Source organism: Silurus aristotelis (assembly GCF_946808225.1).
Source record: "Silurus aristotelis genome assembly, chromosome: 10".
Taxonomy (NCBI): domain Eukaryota; kingdom Metazoa; phylum Chordata; class Actinopteri; order Siluriformes; family Siluridae; genus Silurus; species Silurus aristotelis.
The window spans coordinates 26,682,893-26,701,315 of record NC_139583.1 but is presented as its reverse complement, the minus strand read 5'-3'; the positions used below and the strand labels follow the sequence as shown (position 1 = coordinate 26,701,315).

General features: G+C 37.5%; 1 protein-coding gene across 2 annotated transcripts in view; it reads right to left on the bottom strand.

The window, feature by feature from the left end:
- The window catches only part of hcn4 (hyperpolarization activated cyclic nucleotide-gated potassium channel 4), a 104,485-nt gene that overhangs the window by 9,770 nt on the left and 76,292 nt on the right, over positions 1-18,423 (bottom strand). For both annotated transcript variants that reach the window (XM_083552862.1, XM_083552863.1), the window contains exons 6-8: positions 12,516-12,662; positions 11,632-11,872; positions 2,264-2,428 (exon numbers count right to left, since the gene is read on the bottom strand). In XM_083552862.1, the coding sequence (XP_083408988.1) occupies positions 2,264-2,428; positions 11,632-11,872; positions 12,516-12,662 (553 nt within the window). The remainder of the gene's footprint in view (positions 1-2,263; positions 2,429-11,631; positions 11,873-12,515; positions 12,663-18,423) is intronic.

Sequence of the window (18,423 nt, the reverse complement as noted above, 5' to 3'; positions counted from 1 at the left end):
AAATGTATAATCTCAGCATGCCGAACAAACAAGGATCAATCTATAAGTAGAAACTGAAATCATGAGCAAGATAAGATCACAAAAAGCACATAGTTACAATGAAGAAGAACTTTATGAGAAAACAATTCAATTCATTTTAATTTGTATTGCGCTTTTAACAATAGACATTGACTCAAAGCAGCTTTACACAGAGAATGTGGTAATATAGAATGAATAAGATTGTTCTTTAAAAGTGTAAGTTTGTCCCTAATGAGCGAGCCCAAGGTGACTGTGGTAAGGAAAAACTTTCTCAGATGGCATAAGGAAGAAACCGTGAGTGGAACCATATTCAAAAGTAATATGCATATATAAATTATTGGAACTATAGGCAAAGTTCGTGTATGCAGATGTGTTGGGGGGACCTGCTTATTGAAAATCGAACATTCTATTTTATTTCTGATCAATGGAACAAATGAATAAAAAACATTCGTTCATTTTGATGAACAATATTCAAAGAACCAGGAATAAGCCGATCTTCCCATCAATACTAGACACAGGATGAACATAGAACAGGTGCACCCATTAGGTAACACACCAATGAGAGGACAGACATGGAGACCAAAAGCGCAATCACATGACAATACAAACAAAATCTATTTAGAACAAAGAAAATGAGAGGAGCTTTGAGCGAGCTGTGCTGAGTTTTTGGAGTAGCCACACACTTCTACTGTTAGTGACTATTTATTTAGTTTAAGGTACATCAAGTTTTAAAGTAGTGTGAATATTTAGAGAAATAAAAAACACACCAATGTCTTGTAACAAGCCAATAGACCCATGTCGACTGTTTATGTGGAAAATGATTCAGTTTGTTGTTTCTGCTGTAGTGAGTGGGCTGAGTGTCAGTGTTTTTACAGCCTGGGCCATATGGCTCCCTGTGGTGCCAGATAAACATGGAAGTCTGTGACAGTGCTAACACCGCCAGACGCTGCTGCTGCTGCTGCTCAGCCCTCAGCCGGCTGACTCAATAAGGGCAGCGACTCAAGAAACTGACAAGGAAATTACTCTGCACTCCCAGGCATTAAGCAGAGACACAGCACACCTCACTATTCGTACACTATATACAATACTCCCCATTCAGGCACCTGTCAAGTGAATGAACCAAAATGACTGTGTCAAATCTACACTTCACACATTTCTGTAGAAAATTCTTATAATTTCTTGGAAACAAAAAAAAAGTTTCCTCTCAAAAACATTAGGATCATAATTGACTCAAATGTGTAGCAAAAATGTAGTTTGACCGCTAGTCAAACAATATTTCAGCAGAACACTTTAGCAGGTGCAGTCTGCTAAATCTGGCATCTGACTAACTCAAGCTCAGATTTTAATAAAACTCAAATTCCCTTTTGGCTTCATACCTGCTTCAGAAATGAGTGCATTAGGATTGAAAAAGTATGACCTTTCAAATCAAATCCTAACTGATCCTTGAGACTCAAAGTTTTTTCAGATGCATAAAACCCCCCGCAAAGTTACACTAATCAGACATACCTTTATGACCACCAACCAGGCATAACATTATGACTGCCTGCCTCATATTGTGTTGGTCCCCCTTTTTCTGCCAAAACAGTTCTGACCCATCAACCCATTAACAGCATTAACTTCTCCAGCAGTTTGAGCTAGGGGACCTCGTCTGTTGGATCGGACCACACGGGCATCAATGAGCCTTGGCCGCCCATGACCCTCTCGCCGGTTCACCACTGTTCCTTCCTTGGACCACCTTTGACAGATACTGACCACTGAAGACCAGGAACATCTCACAAGAGCTGCAGTTTTGGAGATGCTCTAACCCAGATGTCTGGACATTACAATTTGATCTTGTCAATCTCACTTCACTAACACATCAAGTTTGAGGACAAAATGTTCGCTTGCCGTCTAATATATCCCACCCACTAACAGGGGCCATGATGAAAAGATAATCAGTGTTATTCACTCACTGGTAATAATCTAATATTGTCATAATGTTATGTCTGTTCGTTGTGTTGTGTTGACCCTCATAATGTTTTAAAGGGATATCACCAAATGTTCAGCCTGAACTAGCCTAATACAAAATACATTTGTGACGTGTAGATAGAAAAACTAAAATAAAAATAACTATTTGAGCCAACTGAAATAATCATCCATGCCCAGGGTTAAATCAATGCTTATATACAGCTGCTGATATTATCATTGCATTAGTAACCATTAATATGACTGGGCTTGTACAAACATACGTATCTGACAGTCTCACCTATACGATCGAGCCGGTCCAGAGCAACCGTCTCAAAGGCTCTCCTCATCATAGGGTATTCTTCGAGCACCTCATTGAAGTTATCCACTGATAGAGAGTAAAGACGGCAGTACGTGTCAGCCCGGACACTTGCTGTACGTCTTCCTCTCGTCAGCAAACAGATCTCTGTAAAATAAAAACAAGTCAGATACAATCAGGGCTATGTTTATATCGTTTTAATTATGCACTCTAACATGGCATTTGATTGGATTATTTCTTCAGTCTATGTAGATATCAATAAAATAAATTTTTTGGGGGGAGTGTGTACACTGAACCTTCAGGTTTGGCAACAGTTTTGGCTCCTTGGCCTGAGTTGTGCCCTGCTGAATTATTTCCTTCACCTGGGTTTCACCTGTGTCGTGTTCTATTGCCTCCAAATCAATGCAGATTTGGTGTCAACACAAATCTAATGGGGGGGCATTAAGCTTCCCACATGGGGGCAAAGGCTGCCATTTAATTATCCCCAAATATGTGTCTGCTTGTTCGGCATCACTCCCACACACATCGCACTCTCTCATTTTTTTTGGCATCACCAAACACTGAAACAAAGTGCTTCTGGCTCTGTCCTCCTTTGTATTTTCTAATACAAATTCCAGGAGTATTTAGGAGTATAACTTATCACACTGAATTAGATCCTAAAAAATGGTTAATTCTCTGAAGCTTTTGAAAGATGCAACAGAACGTTCTCCTTAATGACAGAAGATTCCTTAATTACCCTCTGTAAGTGTTCTTGTTACAATACCTTTCTCTTTCAAAGAGCTGATAATGAGATTTTAACTATCAGAGAACTATTTTCGCAGTAAAGTGTGAATTTTACGTTATCCAGAGATGAAACACTTAATGCTATTTTCAGAGCTTGGAGGCCTGGCAGACCTCATCTGTCATGCCGACTCAGGAAAATTAGGCACCGTTTACTATCCGCGATGTTGTAGCACTTCTTCTGAAACCTCAGAAAAACTTGGACCTTTATGCCATACCCACAGTGCTCGATATGTGGAGGGACTGTGAGAGCCCAGCTGGGACTGAGTTTTTCCCTTTCCTGCATGAGACGTGCCAGGGAGGAGCAGAAGAACCAGCCGTGCTGTATTACATGCCCCATCTGGCCACGGAACAACCAATATCCCTGACCCACTTCTGTCTGAGTAAGGCGTGTTGTGACATGGGTCCAATTTGTGCACTCGGAGGCATGTTTATGTGGGTTTGTATGTGTTTGTGTGTATGTATGTGTGTGTCTGTTTCAGTGAGACTACTACTCAACTTATTAAATCTCAGCACAGATATACATGAGCGATATAATCAATCAAATATGAAAACACTATACAGAAAGAACAGGTAGTGTGATCCAAACAGATTACAAATTCAACTGTTTTTGGAAAGTTAACTAGAGAGTTTTAGACAAGAGATGTGATTTTATAGGACATTCATTCATCTTTAGTCACTGCCTGGTTAGTATCATGGCTTTTATACTATAATTAAATAAATTATACTTTATTGATATATTGGGAAATAGAATGAACAAAATAAAAAAATTAAAAATAAAATAATTATAATTAAATAAATCATTAGTTGGAACATTATAAACTGGAAAGATATAAATTGGTTTAAAGAATTCTAGGCAAAAATATAAACTTCCTATTTAATAAAAAAATATATATATATATTTAAATTAGTTTCAATTCATTTAAGCCACACCCACCTTTTCTTGTTGAAATCCAGATAAAGATACCGATATATAAAACGCTAAACAGATACTGGTATCAGTACTCATAGTAAAACTGTGTTGCACACAATATACACACGTACATGTGTTCATGTACATGTGCATACACTGTTGCTAAACTTAGCTGTTGATGAGATGCACTAAACACGGGTTACCTTTGCAGCCCTGAATAAATCCATGCTAAAGAAGGCAGGAGCTAATGGCTGCTCTAAATCCCTGCTGAAGTGTAAACTTTAGAGAGAGAAAGATAGTAAAATTCATGTCTTTACATAAGAGAACTGAAGTCTCGGCTCTTACATGCGAATGTGAAGAGCTCAGAGCTCATTACTTAAGCGATGGGATTATGAGGTAGCCTCAGTGCCATAATGCATAATGCACTCCCCATTCCAGCTTTTCAGTCATTTTAATGTAGCCTGTGTAACAAAATGTAGAAACCGAGAAGGAGATATCTCTCAATACAAGCCAAAAAAGAAGTAAGACCATTTACAACAGGGGGGTTAAACTGATCACAAGTAAACCAGTTTAGCAGATTGGTAGATTTGTAACATCTCAGATCTGGGAGTGCAATGGACTTAATTGGTATTAAACAGTATGTCATCAATCTACACAAAATAATGATGCGGGAGGTAAAACAATATAGTTTGCAAAATTATTAAGAAAATAAAACAATCAATAAGTTGTGATAATTTGTGCTCTGAAACCCAAACATGGGTTAGTTTGAAAATAGAGCTCTGACCTCAACCCAATTTAACACATTTGGAATGAATGTAAACACTGACTGCACCCCAGGCCTCCTCGCCTCATGTACATCAGTACCTGGCTTTACTCACACCCTTGTGGCTGAATGAGCACAAATATCCATAAACACACTCCAATCTAGTGAAACAGCAGCAATTATATCAGCAAATGGGGATTAAATGTGGAATGCAAAAAGCAAATCTTATGGTCTGGTGTCTACAAAAGCATCCATACACTTACATCAGCAAAATTCTATATAAAAAATAATTGGGATAAAATACTATTGTGTATTGTGTATTGTGTTTTCATTTTGCTGTATCAGATTTAGCCTAGAGGCTCGGCTTGGCATTGACACCCGGTTTATTCCGTTGTGTGTTTGTAAAGTCACCGTGACCTCTAGTCCCCGCTTACCTAAACCTTGTATAGCTTTCATTACGGACCAGAGCGCTTGTGCTGTTCTGACTCAGCTTGGCTTGTGGCTCACTAAATAAAAGAATAAAAACCTGCGTGTAATCCTAAACAGGCTTACGGTGCACTCAGAATCCTAAAGTGTCTTATCGGGGAACTCCCTGCTGAGCCTAACAGGCTGTTATGCTTGTCTTCTGTGAAAGGAAAGGTAAGTCTGTGTCTATTTGTACTGCTAGTAGTAGTGCTGTTAATGTTTACAATGCTCCACGATGGCATCAACGCTAAAAACAAATCCTAGAAATCACTACTAAAATTTTCCAGACTGGTTTCTTTGATCCTGCTATTTTAGCTTGCTATTTTTAAAGTGCTTTTATGACATGCAGACGTAGAAGAGGTAGGTAGAGGTGCGTGAGGTCGGAACTGGCCAGGCTCACCTGCGCTCAGAGCGTTTCTGTCAACTCAGATCTGCTCTGAGCAGCTGGAGTGAACACACACTAACCTTTCGGGGTGTGTGAGCACCCTGCAAGCCTAATATAGCCTGACATCACACCATCCATGCATTAACACTCTTCTTCTCTGACCTCGTTGCAGCAGGATCCACGGCGCAAGTGCTAGAGTCTAGTGACGTCACGCGCCGAGCCTGAAGTAACAGCTGGTGTTCTATAGACGGTATCTCGGTCTAAATCACACCCTCTTTGTCTCACACACACACAAACACTCACACAAACAAGCACATCCTGAAAGCACAGGTCTCTCCAACAGACTCTAGTTTGACACAGATTAACCGCACTTTGTTGAGGGGGACTTGGCTGTAATTGCATTAGACAAGACGAGATGTCTACACATCGGATTTTTCATTACTTTAAGTCAAACAGATGTGAAAATAGACATGAACACACTGAAGACTTTTTAAGGACTACACAGGAAGAACCCAGTTGAATCTCCCATGAAAGTTAGGACACTGTGTAAAATATAAATAAAAACAGAATGCAATGATTTGCAAATCTTATAACCCGATATTTTATTCGCAATAAAAAATGGAAAACAAATCAGATGTTTAAACTGAGAAAATGTACTGTTTTAAGAAGAAAATAAGGTCATTTTGAATTTGATGATTGCAACAGGTGTCCAAAAAGTTGAGACAGGGCCATGTTTACCAATGTGTAGCATCAAGTCTTCCCATTGTACACATCTGGGAACTGAGGAGACCAATTGCAAGTTTTAGGCAAAGAATGCCATACCATATGAGTCTGACACAGGATTCTACCTGCCCAACAGTTCTGGGTGTCCTTTGCTGTATTTTTTGTTTCATGATGCGCCAAACATTTTCAAATGGTGAAAAGACTGCAAGCAGGTCAGATCAGCCCCTTCAGAGTTTTGCAAATCATTGTATCCTGTTTTTATTTACAATTTCCACAGTGTACCAACTTTTTCGGAATTGGGGTTGTAGGTCAGACCTCAGAGGTGCCTTCAATACCATAAATTATCAGGGATGGAAAATGTGAACTGATAAAATAACCCTGTTTTTCTACTTTGCCAGCAGAAATCCTGTCATACCAGACTTAGTAGTGCTTAGTAGGTAAAATTACAAAGGTTAAGGTTTTTTTTTTGTTTGTTTTTTTACACATTTCCCATAGGATCTGGTTCACATACCCAGCTGATTTGACTACACAAATTAACTTAGTTAGGATATCTTCTAATGTACACCAAATAAAATCTGAACAAATACACCAATATGTAATTGTTGAACATCATGATCCACATTAATTTTCTCTTCCCTGTTACAATAATTGTTACTTAGCTGGGAAGGCTTACTACTAGATTTTGAAACATGGCTGTGGGGGTTTGTGACCATTCAGACAAAAGAGCATTAGTGATTTTGGGCAAGATGTTGAGTAAGCAGGCCTAGGATGGTGTTGAGCACAGGACTCCCAAGATCTCGCACTCCTATCCAATACTGACAAACCATGTCTTTATGGTGTTTGCTTTGCATGCAGAGAAACTGATGTGGTGGAACAGGTATGAGTCCCTTATTTCCAGTGAAGGAAAATCTTAATGTTACAGGATGCAAAGCCTCTTTTTTTGTAGCCTCTTTTAGAGTCTTAACAGCCAATCTGTGTCAGCCATGATGAGTAAATACACAGAGTGATTCTCTCTCAGGTGTCATTGCTAAACATGAACACACACACACACACACACACACACACACACACACACACACACACACACACACACACACACACACACACACACACACACATACATACACAAATACACAGATGCATATCCCTATCTCATTAACACACACGGCATGACCAAATGCTGACATTTCACTGTGTGTTCTCAGATATATATCTCAGCCTTTATCCTCCTCAGTTCCTTACTTGTGGGACAGAATGTCACTGGGAGAGTTCAGAAACACCTGCCCCCATTCCCACCCCTCCACACACAAATTAATTTCATGAGTGACTAATTTCTGTTTGTTGTAAATTCCCAATGGTTCCTGTTACACTCCCAGTGCTGCGCCGATGCCAGGAAATGCTGCCCGATAACAGACATTAAACCATTGCATCAGTTCCACTATTACTCTCCATTGTATTCAAGCAATTAAGAAATAACTGCAGATCGCAAATTTTAAGATGGCATGAGGGTCATTTACTTGTACAAATAAATATGTGTCCAATATGTGTAAGAAGGCAAGTGATTGTCTACAAACTATTAAAGACCCATCATAAATTTCTACTGAGATAATTGAGAGCCACAGAAACCAGACTCAGGCACATGCATAGCCCGAATACAAGTAACTTTCCCTTTGTGAATATTGACATAACATAGGACCAGAGTGAATCTATCTAGATCAGTAACATATGGTTTCTGCAGGTTTCATAAAGTCAAATTTAAGACTTTTTAAGACCTTTTAAAGACCATTAACAATGAAATTTAAGACCTATATCACAACATCAAAACACACAAATACGTTGTTGGCAACTGGCCTTAACCGAGCCCTAAATAAATGTCTTTTTCAAGCCAAGAATCGCTAAACTTGCACTTCCCTATAGCTGAAAAATCCGAGAGATTGGCACCAATAACAGAAAGCTGATCGGCTGTTGCATGCTGGTTTCATTTGAAGTCGTGATACAGCAAATTATATTTGGACAAACCAAAGAAAAAACTACTATGCCACGGAAACTAACAAACAAAAACTTTCTAAAGTGCTGCTGGAGCATTTTTATGATCGTTAAAGGTAGTGCAACATGGACATCAGAAAAATAAACCTGTTTTAAATTATTTAAGACCTAGATCGACAGTGCATGTAGGACGTTTTGAAGACAAGGTGAGGGAGGTGTGATTGAGATGGTTTGGACATGTGCAGAGGAGGGACATGGGGTATATCGGTAGGAGAATGCTGAGGATGGAGCCACCAGGAAGGAGAAAAAGAGAAAGGCCAAGGAGGAGGTTTATGGATGTGGTGAGGAAAGACATGCAGGTAGTTGGTGTGAAAGAGGCAGATTTAGAGGACAGGGGGGTATGGAGACGAATGATCCATTGTGGCAACCCCCTAATGGGAGAAGCCGGAAGAAGAAGAAGAAGAAGAACTTAAGGCTTTTTAAGGCCTAAAATTCTGATTTCTAAATTTCTTTTGATTTTGAAACCTGGTAACAAATCTGTCTGTTCTATAATTTTTAGAATATACGGTATATAGAGCTATTATATGTACTTGGTCAAGATGCACCCCAATGACTGAAAACAAAGTTCAGTCTGCATGCTTAAAGTGTGAATCACTGAAATTGTGGCATGCTCAGAGATGGATTGGTTGCCCTCTTTTTGTTATTATTTTACGGGGTTTCCACAGAGCAAGGCCAGGGGGCTCGCATGATGAACATTAGTTGTAATTAATGGTTGACCGCTGTGTCACATGATGAATTTCTCAGTGGCATTACCCATCACATCAACACAGCAGCCTGAACTATATATGGACAATGGATGTAAAAGTGGTATTATCACTAGTGTCAAAATTATGCTACGCACAAAAGAAAATACTGACATTTGGCCCTTTTGCAGTGATGCTTTTCTATTTATACAAACATCATGTATATGTGCATTATTATATTTTCCAAAGTAATTCTAGAAAAGGAAAATAAGCCTGAACCTTCAGCTCCGATTGATCTTGTGCTACCCTGTGATTTCAACACTATTAAAAATTAATAAAGCCTAGTGTTCAATTATAAATTCTGCAATCAGCAAATATCAAAATAAAGCGTTTGCTAGTCTGGAAAAATAAAATGCTCATTTAAAATCCTATGCGGTTTTAAATATTAGTTTAATATTAGACTCCTACAATCTTACCATGTTTTTTTTTTTTTTTCTCTGGAAATTACATACCTAAAGCCTCAGGCATTTTTCTCCGACAGTACCTTAAGTATTTAAATATGATAATGGAAAATGAAGTGGTCTTACTAGAAACCAAAAAGTGCTTAAATTAACTACTTTCTTGGGTTCAGGAAACACTACACTACACTATATAATATATATATATATATATATATATATATATATATATATATATATATATATATATATATATATATATATATATATATGTGTGTGTGTGTGTGTGTGTGTGTGTGTGTGTGTGTGTGTGTGTGTGTGTGTGTGTGTGTTTGTGTGTGTATATATGTATGTATATTTCAGGATTCAATATATACATATATGTATATATATATACATATATGTATATATATATACATATATGTATATATGTATACATATATACATATATGTATATATGTATACATATATACAGTATCTCACAAAAGTGAGTACAACCCTCACATTTTAGCAACCATTTACTTATATGTTCTCGAGGGACGATACTATAGAAATTAAAATGTAATATATATACTTTAGAGTAGTCAGTAGTGTGCAGTTCTTATAGCAGTACAGATCTACTGTACTCTAAAAGTAACTCAAAATACAGCTAGTATTGTCTTAATAACTGGCAACAAAAGTTATTACACCCTCACTTTACACAAGTGAACATGTCAAAACTGTGTCCCAAATGTGAATGTTTTGTGTGAGCACCATTGTTATCTAGTGCTGCCTTAATCCTCTCTCCTCCATAATGACATCACAGACATGCTCTTTATTAAACACATGGAGCTTCTCCACCTTCCAATCTAGGATGCCCCATATGCTCAATAGGGTTCAGGTCTGGAGACATACTTGGCCACTCCATCATCTTCCACCTCAGCAAGGTAGTTGTCATCTTGGGGAGTGTGTTTGGGATTGTCATAATGTTGGAAAACAGCCTGTAAGGGCATCATGTTCTGCTTCAGAATGTCACAGTACATGTAGTACACCGCAGCTCCCCAGTACCGGCAGCACTCATGCAGCCACACACCATGATGCTACCACCACCATGCTTGAATTTTCTTTGTACTCCTCACACATGCTGGACACCATCATCAAGTTTATTTTAGTCTCATTAGACCACACGACATGATTATAGTAATTCATGCTCTTGGACAGGTTGTGTTCAGAAAACTGTTTGCAAGCTTTCTTGTGAGCCAGCTTCAGAAGAGGCTTCCTTCTGGAATGACAGCCATGCAAACCAACTTGTTGCAGTGTATGACGCATAATCTTAGCTCTGACTAGCGGACCTTCCACTTCTGCAACCTCTCGAGCAATGCTGGCATAAGGAATTAAATTCTTTGATGGACCCTTGCGAGGCCGAGTGGAACCCATCTTGAAAAAAACCTCTGTATGACTCAGGCCGCTGTACTGTAACCCAGTTTCAGGGTGTTAATGATCTTCTGATAACCTTGCCATCTTTGTAGAGAGCAACAATTCAAATTATCAAATCATCAGAGCGTCTTTGCCATGAGGTGCCATGTTAAACATCCAGTGTTCAGTTTAAGAGAATTGTACTTAAAGCACCAAATATTAACTGCTCTAATACAAAATACACAAATATATATATGGTCCTGCCGGCCAGACCAAAACATGAACATGATGAATAGGACGTTGCTTTGCAGCTGTTATCACTTAGGATGTACTTACATTTGTTGCCAGCTGGTTTGACAACAATGGCTGTATGTTGAGTTATTTTCAAAGGACAGTAAATCTGTACTGCTATACAAGCTGCACATTGACTACTCTAAAATCCATCCACGTTTCATTTCTATAGTATCATCCCTTGAGAAGATCCACTAAAATGGTTGATGAAATGTGAGGGGTTTACTTTTGTGAGCTACTGAGGATATATAGTGTCATCTTTAGATATATTATATATTTGATATATAAAAATATTATATATTTGCTCTGCTGAATGTGTGTACCTGCTGATGTGTGTGTGTGTGTGTGTGTGTGTGTGTGTGTGTGTGTGTGTGTGTGTGTGTGTGTGTGTGTGTGTACATATATCTCAGACCGTATGGTGTTGCTGTTCCAGTTAAAGCTCCATTACCTCCAAAGTACGAACCATCTGACAGTTTGGTTTCCTTGTTCCCTTTAGTGAGCACGCTAACAACTCCATGCTGTATGAAGTACATCTTCTTCCCGATGGTGCCTTCTCGGATGATGTAGTCTCCAGGCTGGAAAACCTCGAAACGCAGCTTCGTCAGCATTGACGTCACGAAATTCGGATCAGCATTGGCAAACAGAGGCATGGACGCCACCAGTTTCCGACAGTTAAAGTTGATTATTTCCTGCAAAATGGAGGAGGATTTAACATCTATAATATATTAAAGAGGAATTCTAATTTTACTAGTGTATTACATTTTCAGTAAACATGATAAAAGTCCTCAGGTTGAAAAGATCATCCAAATAATAGTAATAATATATATATATATATATTATAATATTAATACAAAAATGTGTGCCAAAGAGCATGTTAGTGCCACATGTCCCCATTCAAAAAGAATTACAACAGAAATACCACAATTCACTTCTTCTTGAAATCGTTTTTATCCATTTGCCATAACTCATATATACTGTACATCATACCCTTAATCCAGCAATTGTATTAAGCATATTTTTTCTGCTTCTGTTATAATTTCTCTCCTAATGAGACTGATATGACTAATCCATTTAATTACAGGATTTGTATAGTAACACACTTGAAACATTATTTCATTATACTTTATGCTTCAATTTAAAGCAATTATTCCAACGTCTTGTAATGACCCTAAAGTAATTGCATGAATTGCAGAACTGAAACTTTTCGGAAATGCTTCAACCCTTCAAACCCCTGTCTATTCACCTTCACAGAACCACTGACCTTCTTCACTTGATTTATATTGTGTGTTTTCTCGGAGAAAAGACCAGTGTTTTTTATGTGTTTATGCTCACCTCCCTAAGGGGCTCATTCAGCTCCCCCAGGATGCTCTCCTCATCAAACATCTTGCCCTGGTAACGGTGCTCATAGTAGTCGTGGATCCTCTGACGCATGTCTGCAGGCAGCTTGTGGAAGGACATGTACTGCTCCACTTGTTTATACTGCAGCAGGACAGAACGAACGAGAAAACAGGGGGTTACATAAATGCACAGGCTTCCGTCGTTTAGGTTTCATAGAATATACTATGGAATATACTACACTGTGGTTGCAAACATATACAGTATTAAGTAAGAGAAAGAAAGAAAGAAAGAAAGAAAGAAAGAAAGAAAGAAAGAAAGAAAGAAAGAAAGAAAGAAAGAAAGAAAGAAAGAAAGAAAGAAAGCGGCCTAATTACTTAAGTTTATTTCAAAGTTAAACAAGGTAAGGAAGGAATAGTGAAAGAAAGAAAGAAAGAAAGAAAGAAAGAAAGAAAGAAAGAAAGAAAGAAAGAAAGAAAGAAAGAAAGAAAGAAAGAAAGAAAGAAAGAAAGAAAGAAAGAAAGAAAGAAAGTATTTTGTGCAAATGGACAGTGTGTCAGAAAGTGACAATAGAAGTAAAAAGTGATCTGTAGTGATCTGTAGTGATCTGTAGTGTATTGTAAATAATACATATCATTTTGCTTAATATCTGTGTGTGTGTGTGTGTGTGTGTGTGTGTGTGTGTGTGTGTGTGTGTGTGTGTGTGTGTGTGTTTGTGGTGTGTGTGTGTTAAACATAAAATTATATAAAATATATATCATAATAAAAGCACAACTAATTGATGTCTGTGTGCTACGTGTCATCCTGCAGCATTGCACAGTGATTGTGTGAAGTAAAATAAAATGAGAAAAAGATGATGACATCCAAACAAACACATAATCTAATTTCATATTTTAATCAGCAGAAGAAAACAACTAACTTCACTGAATAATATTTTATGCCATATTTATTCAAGTTTTTTTTTTTTTTTTTGTATTTTTAAAAGTTATTTTTCTACATGTTAAAACACAGAATAATATTCCACCCTGCAGTTATAGTCTATGAAATCCTCTTTAATGGTTAACAAAAATGGTGAAAAACTGGGCCATTTGTCCAAGCATCAGGTTGAAAAGCCTTAAGGAGGAGGAGGAAGAGGAGGAGGAGGAGGAGGGGAAAAGGAAGTGCAAGAAGAGTGCTAGAGCAAACACTGGGAAAGCAAAGAGAAGAGGAGATAGTGATGATGTAATAAAATATATATCACTTGCTCTAAAAGAGACCTTAAAAAAGCTTCAGTGTATGTATTAATACCTCATTGTCATGATAAGGACTTCAAAAAGCTCTCAAATCTGTACTCAGACTAATTCGTGCCAGAGATCAAAAAAACCTTCAGCATGCGGATCCCTGTCACGATTTTTCACACTGACCTTTTTGCATAGAACACCTTCCGAATGCGAAACAAAGGGCTTGCGTAAATCCTGAGCGAGTCGCTGTTTCTCAATCGAGCCCCAGTCAGGCATTAAGAGCAGAATTACAAAATCAAATCGATACGCCGCCTAGATCTGAATCCAGCTGTTTTTTTTTTTAAACATTCCTGCACTCCTGTTTATTAGGTAATCCCTCTGTCAGTACAGGGTCTAATAATAGCTCTCATGATATAAATGTCATCACTAGCTATAGGATATTTTGGAAATAGATATGTTTAGTGTAGCACGAGCGGGCAAGGGCCTCGGATGATTTAATAATTCACGGCACATCGTTTTACCGCGCAGAAAAAAAAGAACAAAAGAGCTCGGATGGAGTGTTTTTTTATGCTCCAATTATCAAGCAAGTTACTGCGAGTCCAGGTGCGTGATTTGTAATGCTGAGAGTGTGGAAAGCCTTTAACTTCATCTCTCTCTCTGATGAGCTCTCGTTCTTTCTAGAGCTCTCGTTCACTGATGTCTCTTCTATTCATTATTGGACTACACATGGCCTTCCTATTGTTCATAAGTATGTTCATTATGTTGAAAAGGCAATATCTAATGAGGTTGTTCAGTGAAGGGACACCTGAAAAAATGAGGTAGTGGAAGACCTGGCAGGGGGAAAATATAGACAGGAGAGTGCGTCATAGTCTTCATGTAAAAATGGTTTGAATGATGTAGGGATAATAGTGGGAATACGAAGACCGTGAGATTGCAACTGTAGCATTTCAATGATGGTGGAAGAGTGAAGGATTCAAAGGAACATTGATGGTGTGTTAAAGCTCTCAACAAACTTTTCTGAGCCTAATGCCGAGTGCACACTGTGTGATTTTTTATAGCCCTTTGCGATTGTTGTCATAATGTCATACTGTACAACAGTCAAAAACTGACGCACACAAGAAAGCGACTCTTCCGAAATTTTACCTCATCAAGGAACCCGTGTTTTCTCGCTAATGGTTGCTAGCAGGAAAACAAAAAGAGTCTGTAGGCTTAATTAATTAGGCACAAACACTGCTTTGTCCCTCCATAACTCACTAAGATTCTCTTCTTCCTGTACTTTCCACCTGACCCCTTTTTAACTTTTTCCCTGAGGTGATTTTAAGGTGTCAAGCTAATTCATGTTCGGCGCTCCTATTGGTCCTTGGTTTGATGGTCGCCGTAGAAGAAGTCACACTACAGAAAAATCTTCTGCCCGAATTTAATCAGATCAAAGACTACAGATTTTAGCCCAGGATTATAGGAATCTTTTAGAATGTTCTAAATTTGTCTCAGACGAACAAATCGTGGGCAAAATTGCACAGTGTGAGCCTGCAGAAAGGTACTAAGATATCCAGCCTGGACAAGGGACGGGGGAATCGATTCTGAAATGTCGATACTTTTGTTACTGGTGTTGAATAGAAAGGATAGAGTCTCACATTAAAATATGAATCCCACATGGGATTTTTTTTAAAACGAGTGAGTTTAATATTTGATCAGACTCAGACATTTACCTCAGTACCTTCTGAGAATTTTTGTTTCAAAAGCACAAGAGTTGTTCATTTAAAGAAGAAACATACTTAATGAGGAAAATGGAAACATTCTCAAAAAATGTTTACAAAAATCGTAAAAATACTATGTGACACTTTAAATATGGTGTGTGTGACTGATTACATTATCAAGCTATATTTGATTTATGATATTCATAATTTTTACATAAATGTAGCAAAAGAAGGTCGTTTAATTGCAGATACTTTTATACTAATAATGATGGGTCTAAAAATATATATAGACTAAAATTGCCCAGAAAATATTTTAATAAAGGATTGAAATTGGTATCGATATTAACAGTGATCTTTAAATAAAAAAAAAAGGCTGATTCTCCTAACTCTAGACTAGACATCTTTTACTCCAGATCACCAGAGGGCAACCTCAATCAAATTTTAATACATTTCTCCGGTTACATTTTCCATTTCCTGTTTGAAAGATATAAAATTTACATGGACTCTTCAGTATTCTAATGATGTCCTAAGAGGCAGATGTATTAAAGTAATTTTTCTTTCTTGTTTTCTCGTAAAATCAACATAACAAATAGCTGTTTTTCTTACAACATGAAATGTACTTGTGAAAGTGAACATGTGTTGCATGTAGGTTGGCATCTTGTTAAGGTCCGATGTAACATGCTAATTTATCCATAAATGTATTCTACAGCAGGGGTTCTCAAACCTCTAACAGTCAGGAGCCATTTTAACTGTATATCACAAAATCCCTCAACAAATAAAGAAAATGTGTAAAATGCTAGCTGCTGAAGCTTATTTAACATTGTTGATTCTATCATTGATTACAACTTTGAAAACAAATATTTTTTTAATGGCAATATCACAAAAAAGGGGGAAAAAACAATCCATAGCTTCTTTGTTTGCATGGCTTCGGTAATATTTGGTAATATAAAGTTGATTGGCTGCAATCCGTCATCTTTACGGGACTTGTACATCACCAGTACCCTGAAGCAGGTAACTAGGTTTGTGTCTGACCCCTCTCACCCTGGACACAGACTTTGTCCCCTCTGGCAGAAACCTCACTCCACAAAAACAGCTTCCCCCACGACCTCATAGACAATACCAAGGACCCACCATCATCGCTGACCTGCTTTCATAAGTACTGACAGTAATGTAAACCTCACACTGTTCAGTTCATATGGGTTACATTAACACTATCAACAAAGACCACTATATTGCAACCCTGCCCCTTGGAATTATTCGGGATAAAAATGATCATTGCACTGCTTCAATAACATTATTATTTGCACTTCTTCACTTTACACACGCTGCACAAACTGTATAATGTCTTTATTTATTTATTATTTTTTTTTAGTGTTTCATATTTTTATAGCACCAACAAACCATGACAAATACCTTGTACATCCAACCAATGATACTTGGCAATAAATATGATTCTGATTCCGATATTTAAAAAGCTTTGCATTTAATTATTTACTAATTAATTAATTAATTAATTAATGTATCTATCTATCTATCTATCTATCTATCTATCTATCTATCTATCTATCTATCTATCTATCTATCTATCTATCTATCTATCTATCTATCTATCAGTCTGTCTGTCTGTTTTTTTACTCATCCATTCATACAGTCATTTAATTCTATTTATTTATTTTTTTGTTTATTTGTTTTTGGACCCCGCCTTGTTTTTTTTTTTTATTTGTTTCTTGGATTTGTGGAAGGATGGATCAATGGATGGATCAATCGATGGATGGATCCCTGAGGGAAATACACATATAGCAGCACTGAGAGTGAAAAGTATACTAAAACAATTTTAAAAAATTTCCTATGGGATCAATAAAGTATTCTAATTCTAATAAAAAACAATTTACATGTAATTGAAGTGAAATAGAATAAATATATAGATATTCAGTATACAAAGACACAGTGTGAGAGTGCAAAGGTGTGAGTTTTTTGTGTAAACTGTAAATACGATACACATTCCTGACACAACATCAGACAGTGATGTAGTGCCATAGAGCACTATTAATAAAACTCATATACTTGCATATGGATCCTTATATTCTGTCTCTGAGAACCCTGTTTTACAATACAGCACTTAGACAACACAACATAATTATAACAATGATACAATATAACAATATGAGAAAAAATTCTCCTGATTATTTTCAGTGACATTTCTACAATACACAACTTTAAATCATATACTGTACTATATATTGATAAATAATTAGCAAATGTATGGAATGATAGTTCGGTTGCATGCCTAATAACAACTAAAACCTTTCATTGTTTTTAGCTTTTACTTTCGTTCCAAAAAAGTATTAAAGAATAATTGCATTTATGTGATGAAACATGTTTCATACACGATGGTTCGGATAATAAATAATGTTCAGATATCAACAGTTGTTGCAGTAGTTACACTAGAAATGCTGCAAAAAGTGTTATAATATTGTTAAAAATGTCACATGTAGAGGGACGGGAGGGGTTCACAGGGCAAAATATATCTATAGAAAAAAAGAGAGGGCTTTATGTTGTCCAAAAGAAGTGTTCTGCTCTGTATAACACTAAAACGCTACTATTACCAATGCTGTAAAACAGGCCGGATGTAATATCTCCCGAAAGGCTTGTAAAAAGAATAATAAAAAGCATAGGGTTTGGGCTCCTGTCAGCAGCCAAACGAGAATGGTAAGGGAGAGAGAGAGAGGAGAGAGAGAGAGAGAGAGAGAGAGAGAGAGAGAGAGAGAGAGAGAGAGAGAGAGAGAGAGAGAGAAAGAGAAATGGGAGAGACCTGTTCGTCCTCTATCGAGAGCTTTCTAATGAGTCTGTGTGATGTGTTGGCTCCCTGAGGAGAAGCCCCCCGTGATGAGCTGCCCACAGCACTGCCTGAGGGAAAACTCAGAAACACGGCTCTTCCTTGGCATCACAGTCACACTTTATTGTGCAATCTTCCACCATCATTCACAC